The sequence below is a fragment of the Carassius auratus genome, unplaced genomic scaffold (genome assembly GCF_003368295.1).
Source record: "Carassius auratus strain Wakin unplaced genomic scaffold, ASM336829v1 scaf_tig00214794, whole genome shotgun sequence".
Lineage (NCBI taxonomy): Eukaryota > Metazoa > Chordata > Actinopteri > Cypriniformes > Cyprinidae > Carassius > Carassius auratus.
The window spans coordinates 305494-313064 of NW_020527807.1; the positions used below are offsets into that span (position 1 = coordinate 305494).

Below are 7571 nucleotides of genomic sequence, written 5' to 3' on the forward strand. Positions count from 1 at the left end.
CTTTTGAGACTGATGTCAGTTATTTGTAGAAAATGAATGTTTCTGTTGTGTCCTCCGTTTACTTCACATTTTGATGCAACAACAGTGTGATTATGTGCTCATTTCATGAAAACCATCGATGTCTGTTTTTCATCTCAGAACTCAAACCAACTTTGGAGTTGTCTGATTTAGAGAGTCCTCATTCTTGGTCTTCCTTTCTTAAAGGAATAGTTCACACACACACACGCACACGCACACACACACAGAAACGTGTCATTCCAAACCTAAAAGACTTAAACTACTTCATTCTGTGTGCATTGAATTTATTTAATACACAAGTTTCACAATTTGAGTTGAAATACTGAAATAAGTGAACTTTTCCACACATTCAAATTTATTGAGATGCACCTGTATGTACTGCACTCAGAATATAATTATTATCAGTTGCAGTAGCTTGTTGTAATCTGATTATTATTATTATAATAATTATTATTTTCTGTTAGTACAATTGTTAGAAAAAAAGTGGATTACAGTAAAATTTAAAGCATATGGAATAAACATTCACATTCCACTTGTTATATTTTATTTACTTTACTTTAAATTACTTAAAATAGTGCTGGATAATTCATAAAATGATGGAAAATTATAAAATCAAAAATATTACACAAACTATATATATATATATATATATATATATATATATATATATATATATATATATATATATATATATATATATTTTTTTTTTTTTTTTTTTTTTTTTTTTTCTTTTTTTTACTAAAAATCTAAATACAGTAGATACATTAACTTATACATCAGTTGAGCCTTTAAAAAAAAATTTTACAAATAAAAACTATTCCTCTGTGTCCATTAAACCATTACAAGACTGAAGTTGCTGAAGTATTTTTGATTTTTACAAACTCACATATGTAGTACTGTGTGGTTCCACAATCTACCTGGCTCCAGGCTCCAGTACTATCAAGCTGCACACAGTCACCTTTATCCATGCGTGGGCTCTGCAGAGACCCAACTGTGCTATTCAAGAAGGAGTTACCATCAACATACATGTACCCCACCTCTGTCACCCCTACCTTTAGCCCTATGAACACATGAGTAAGATCAGCTTCTCTGATATAGTCGGCTAGCAAGGTCTTCGTCTCTGTAGTTCTGGGCATAGCAAGAGACCCCCCACGTAACTTGCAGTTTAGAAGTGAGTCTCGATACCTCCGTGCCTCTGTCACCAGGAGGTAAAACATTTTCTCTGTTTCCTTGATACCTAGAACCACTTTAATAAAATTGACAAAACATATTAATGCTTAATGTATTGCAAACATTTGCAGCAGGGATTCAGATAAAAAAATCGGCAGCTGGCAGCAGGAAGTGGCTGCCATTGACAGCCGGAAGGTAGGCGGGACCTGCCAATCGGTGGCAGCCAATCAGTATCGACCAAAGTGGGCGCAACCAATCAGATATAACTGCACCCAAATGCTTGAGTAATGGTTGCGACTGATCAAACGGTAAGTTCGGAAATTGGTGATCGTAGTTATTAATATTTTTTGCGTTGTAAGTTTGTTTTAATTGTTATCTTGGTGAACGACAGTGTAACTTTGCCTACTTTGGTTTAATTGTTCAATGAAATCTAATTAGTTGTAGCAACGTTGTCTGTGTACCATGCTACATTGTGTACCTTGTTAGGGGCATACCATTTAAATTACGTTAAACGTACCATTAAATATTAACGTTTGTTAGCGTGTTAACAGTCTATTGAATAATATAAATTAATGCTGTTTGACTGGAATGATAGAAGATAAATGTGCAACACTAAATTTGCTTGTTTAGTCTTTCAGGAGATTGTCTGATATCCATTAACTTGAGAGTTTCAACTGTTCTGTGTACCAGTTGAAGTTGTAAGCATGTGAATGCAAAACACTTTTTTTTTTTTTTGTAATACCCAATAGTTGCCAGATGCTGTCCTGTTGGTAATTCTTCTTTACGTGATCTTGGAGGAGGGTGATGCTACATTATTAAGTCTGTCTTTGGTTTGTTCCAAATTCAGAAGTCTGTTGTACTGTATAGACTCCTTTCAAAAGAGGGCACAATTCAGCTGGCTTGACGGTGAATTTTCTTTTACATATTTGATATTCGGTTTAAAATGATGCCTTAACATTAAATCTCTCAGTTGCCATGTCTGAATGTTTATCTTTGTAATAATGCTGTTTTTATGCTCCCCATCTCAATATACAGGTGTAACAAAATGGAGAACAGGTCTAAGCCATTCCAGGAATTCAGCAAAATGTACACCAAGCAGACACTGCGATGAAGTTTACAACAACTGCTTACCAGGTGTGCAAATTATGCATGAAAATGTAATCACTGCTCTGTACATGATGACAAGATGCAATGGGAATAATCATTAATATAGCTGTGCATGCATGTCTACTGTTAATAAAGCAATTTAGGTATTAAAGTCACCATTTTCTTATGAATAATAAAATGCAGCAGCTAGAGTTCTTACTAGAATGAGGAAGTATGACCGGATTAGCCCAGTTCTGTAAACCCTGTACTGGCTCCCTATCAAACATCGTATAGATATTAAGATCTTCAATTATATTAATCTGTTTCTTTCTTATTCTGAGGTCACTGCAGTCATCCGGATCCAGTACGTATCCAGATCAGATGGTGGATCAGCACCTAGAGAGGACCTCTACAGCCCTGAAAGACAGCAGAGACCAGGACAATTAGATCCCCAGATACAGATCCCCTGTTAAGACCTTGTTTTTTCTCCATTCTGTCACCGATGGAGTTTTGGTTCCTTGTCGCCTCTGGCTTGCTGCGTTGTGGTCACTTCATTTACAGCGATATCATTGACATGATTGCAAATGATTCCACAGATACTATTTAAACTGAACCGAGCTGAAGGATGACCACTTAATTCAATGATAAACTGCCTTTTAACTAAAGTGTTTACTAATGTCCTTCTGCATTATTGACTGACACACTATTATCATATTTAATACTGTAAAGTTGCTTTGCTTTGATCTGTATTATTAAAAGCACTATATAAATAAAGGAGGCTTGACTTGACCATGTTGGAAGAGGAAAATGAGGAGAGATGCTCATACATCCTGGGTTTTACAGTGATTGGTGCAAGATGCTGGAGAAGTAACTCCGTATACCTCATCAGTTCTGAACTAAGAGTCTTGAAAATGCCTCCAGATTGTTGTTAGTGATTCTGATTGATATTGTTATATACAATACTGACCTTTATACTTATTTAAAAAAGTATTAAAAATAATCATAAATGTATATAATTATTTATTTGTCTTGTTGCCGCCGGCAGCCTCCTCCAATTTCCGGGTTTTAGCGACAGCTTGCCATCCAGTTTTATTGGCAGCCACTTCCTGCTGACAGCTGCCGATTTTTCGCTGAACCCCCTCTCAACATTTGTCTGTGTCTTCTCAACATTTGTGATCCTGGACCACAAAACCAGTCTTAAGTCGCTGGGGTATATTTTTAGCAATAGCCAAAAAAATATTGTATGGGTCAAAATTGTAGATTTTTTTCTTTGAATGATTAACCCACTTAAAAGTGCATAAAAGCCCTTACAGCCCAGTTCTAGAAACATTTATTAATGATGCCTCTTAGAGTTATGAGAAAAACAATAACACCTTTCAATCTTACTATAAAATTATATTATTTGCGTCATAATCGTGAAATCATGGAACTGGCATGTTTGTCATATAAATATTAAATCAATATCAGAGTCAAACAAGCAAATGTGAGGATTTAAAAATGCAAGTCTTACCATTCTTAAGAAACTTAACAGCATTTTTCAGTTTGTTTATATTGATGTTCATCTGTCCGACAACCTTTCTGTACCTCCCACAGTCACAGGTAGTACCTGTCACAGGTATTATGCAATCTTTAGGCTATGTTAGATCACCAATAATAATTAAAAAAAATAAGATCTTATGCTTACTGAAAACACTTTGACATTTACCAGGTTTTCCTTTTAATCCTGGGAGACCATTAATTCCATCTTGCCCCTTGTCACCTGTTTACAGTAACATTTTAATATAAACAATATAACCCAGATATTTTTATATAATCTAGTAATAACACTGAATAACCAGTAGATGGCAGCAGTGCAAATACTTCAATGTTTGTTTAGAACTAACTGTGATTCCCCCTCCCCTCCCTAGTATATGTAAATAAAGCACAAATAAACAAAGAGCATTCAGTCATTTCTTAGAGTCTATTTACCTCTCATTCCATTAGGGCCCATCTTTCCGATTCTTCCCATCTCTCCTTTTTCTGCATATCTGCCAGTCAGGCCTGTGGAAGATGAAGTTAACTGGTCTCCTGACTTCATGAAAATTGTCTCACAATGTTTTTTTTTTTTTTTTTTTTTTAAGAAAATAAGCACACTATCAAAGCAAAATAAATCTTATTACATGCATATTGTTTTAGCCTCAAACATTAATTTTGTGTAGGCAGTCTAAGATTTAAAACTGAACACATTTTTCCAGCTTGCGAAAAGGTTTGAAGAGTTATTTTTGAGACTGCTTGTGGCAGCCTCAGACTAAATTTCCTAAGCAAATATCCATCTAGAAAAGGGTATTAGTCATTCCTGAGTTTCACAAAACAGTAACAGGATACAACTACTTTCATTTCTGTACTGTCATTCAATATAATTTCTGTGATTACTCATTCTGACATTGACATTCCCATACATATTTTTTTCTGTATGCATCTTTGTTTTTTGTTTTGTTATGTTTTTGTGTGTGTGTGTGTGTGTGTTTTTTTTTCTACAGAAGAATGTGTTTCTGTTGCTGTTGCCACCTGCAGTATATTTGGAAAAGGTGAACCAAACCATTTAAATGTCTCAGAATGACATCCTTCAATACCTCATTTTTAATCTTTGGAACTTTTTTCTCTGTATATAATTGTGAATTATTAATTTTTTTTTTTTTTTTTTGCTTTGAGGGTGTGAGGTTGATTAAAAACTGAAATAATTATTTTCTGTACCCCCTGTTTTTAAGCCATGTCTTCTATGGTTTTGACAGATCTAGCTGTCTGTTATAGTTATTGTTGACAGCCAACTTAATGGCTAAAACCTAATGTGGTTACTCTTTACAGGGAATATTTTTTTTTTTAAGTTTTCCTGGCATTTCTGCTCTTTTTGGCATCATTTATTTGTTTTTAGTAAAGTATGTGTATGTGTGTAAGAAAGGGCATGTCTTCCTGTGATCCTAGTTTCAGGCCCTCTTGTACTAATTCAGTAAACAGCTTGCCTGGAAGAGGGTTGTCTGCTGCACTACAGGTTACACTTCCATCTTTAAACACATGGAAACACTAGCCCTTGGCCAGAGTTAACACATCTGCCTGCTTCTGATGTGACTTCCCTCAAGGGAAGATGTGGTCTGGCAGAAACAGACTTTCTACCAGCTATACTTTAATGCCTAGTGAGGGCAAATATATAGCAAACAACTAATTTCAGGTCAAAATAGAATGTATGCTATTCTGCAACTCTGGAAAAGCCTTCTTGAAAATGGTTGGGCCTCAGACATACTGTCAGTTTAAATCTGGAATAAAGACACATCTCTTTAGCCAAGATTACATATACTGTAACATCTCATAACCAAGAAATACATTTATGTCTGTGCTCATAATCGTCTTGGTCTAAAATAATATGAACAGTGGCTATGCTAATCCTTCTAAATTACTTTCCTATTGGGATGTCCATGACCTCACTAGATCCAGTTTGGATGCAGCTTTACTGCAGGTGATGCCACAAGACTGACATAATACTTTCCTTAAACTGCAATTGGATTGAAAAATGTGACATTTTCCATTAACAAAGAAAGAGCCACTACACTAGAAAATTAATTAAACTGCACTTTAAAATCAATATTTTATGATATATTTGAGCTGTTTGCTCTCACTGGATACTTTTGGTTAAGAAAAGTAAACAGCCATACTCTAACCAACTTCCCTTTAATCTATCACTGATTTGTTAAAAAACAAACCAACAACGTCTCAGAGACCTCGCTGGCCAGGTGGGCCGGTTTTCCCCATTCTTCCCTCTTCACCTTCTGCTCCCACCTCACCTGGATAGCCTGTTATTTGAAGAGGCAAAGTTAGAGATTGGGACCTCTCAAACAGAAAATTTACAGACAGAACTGTTTGGGATGGGTCTTACCCAAACAAGCTTCTCCATTACATCACAGTTGTTTAAATATAGACAGTTATTCAATATCTAGGAGGGTGAGTTTATTGGCATTGCTGAAACTATGAACCGTGGGGAAATACATAATATATCATGAAAAATAAATATATAATATACATATATATATATATAACCCTAAATTTCTTTCTACACACACACACTCATTCCCAGAAATCTGTTATTCATGGTATTTACAGCATTATAGTTCTAAATGATATCCCTTGCTGAGAATGTTATCCTATATATAATAGAACATCATTTTAACACACGCACATTGTTGGGTTTACAAGCAGGGTTCCTGTAATAAATGAATAATGCAAGAAGCTACTCTAGCACATTAAATTGATATTTTCATCTACAGTATATTCTCAGCCTTATAACAACCAACACAAAGCCAACAATAGAAAAAGTGGTAACCTGCAATTTTTACCTTTATAAAGCTATTTATACCCGATCTTATTTTTAAATTAAATTTTGTTTGCGTAACATAATACATTTAGATACATTCAGTAATGTCATGTAATAATAGTAATTAATAATAATAATAATAATAATAATAATGATAATAATAAAATAGTGTTCATGATAGTAATCTGTAAGGTGATAAAACGCCATTTTCTTCTCCATAAAAACATATATATATATATATATATATATATATATATATATATATATATATATATATATATATATATATAACCAACTAAAACAAATACCTTTAGATCCAGGGAGAATGCTATTGGAGCAGACTTCAGTTGTAGTACAATAAAGGTATACATTACAAAGAAATAGAAATAAAAAAAGATTTCTGCTGAAATTACGTCCATCCATGACATGCACTGAAAACAAACTTCACTCTGTTCTCAAGAGAAGAGTGAAAAGGGAGCTTTACTTATGTTTACCAGACCTTATCATATCAGTGTTTAGTTTTCAAACAACACTGTCCAGAACCTAGATTATCTCCTCGCACTTCAAGTGAGGAATTTGGTTGTGTTAAGAACTGTTGCCGTCCTAAAGATAATTTCTGTTAGAATGTACAAATATACATAAAAAGTATTTGAATTCAAATATATAGATTTAAAAAAGGATTATCACCTTGCAAAATGTTAAAATAATAGTCTAAATAGTTTGTTGTCTGTTATTCATCTAGTGTGTACAAACTGCAAAACAAAAATGGACCCCAATCTTTCACCCAAACACTTTCTGGATGTTTAGTTAGTCACTGTTTTTACATATGCTTATAGTAATATTTAAAAACTGTCAACTTACCACTTAATGTCAAATTACAGTCTAATATCACACTATAGTGGTTAACAATTGTAATGTTGAGTTGAGTGTTTTATTATTATTGGTTGTACCCGCT

At 34.1% G+C, this 7571-nt stretch overlaps 1 protein-coding gene and 1 long non-coding RNA gene across 5 annotated transcripts; one reads left to right on the forward strand and one right to left on the reverse strand.

Moving 5' to 3' along the window:
* Positions 1-792: 792 nt before the first annotated feature.
* colec10 (collectin sub-family member 10 (C-type lectin)) lies at positions 793-7068 on the reverse strand. Of its 3 annotated transcripts, none has more exons than XM_026258778.1 (6): positions 6925-7068; positions 6027-6098; positions 4243-4314; positions 3980-4033; positions 3785-3880; positions 793-1264 (listed from the first exon to the last, which is right to left on the reverse strand). In XM_026258778.1, exons 1-6 carry the CDS (start codon positions 7037-7039, stop codon positions 858-860), a joined length of 816 nt encoding a protein of 271 aa, XP_026114563.1. In that variant the 5' UTR covers positions 7040-7068; the 3' UTR covers positions 793-857. The 3 variants fall into 3 exon arrangements, with proteins under 3 accessions (XP_026114563.1, XP_026114562.1, XP_026114564.1); XM_026258777.1 differs by having other exon boundaries at positions 3959-4033; XM_026258779.1 differs by lacking the exon at positions 793-1264 and adding an exon at positions 2654-2691.
* LOC113092975 (uncharacterized) lies at positions 1258-2673 on the forward strand. 2 transcript variants are annotated; one of them, XR_003287679.1, is made up of 4 exons: positions 1258-1496; positions 1938-2094; positions 2224-2322; positions 2616-2673. It is a non-coding gene; the product is annotated as an uncharacterized LOC113092975 (long non-coding RNA). The 2 variants fall into 2 exon arrangements; XR_003287678.1 differs by lacking the exon at positions 2616-2673 and having other exon boundaries at positions 2224-2402.
* Positions 7069-7571: the final 503 nt, after the last annotated feature.

What these genes read in the sequence shown, in the direction of transcription:
- colec10 (XM_026258777.1), bottom strand. Translation starts at nt 7,039, where the DNA reads ATGGATGGACGTAATTTCAGCAGAAATCTTTTTTTATTTCTATTTCTT. An exon ending in TAAATGTCAAAGTGTTTTCA is followed by an intron (nt 3,881 to 3,958) that starts GTAAGCATAAGA and finishes TACCTGTGACAG; the next exon opens with GTACTACCTGTGACTGTGGG. An exon ending in TGTTAAGTTTCTTAAGAATG is followed by an intron (nt 1,265 to 3,784) that starts GTAAGACTTGCA and finishes ATTTTATTAAAG; the next exon opens with TGGTTCTAGGTATCAAGGAA.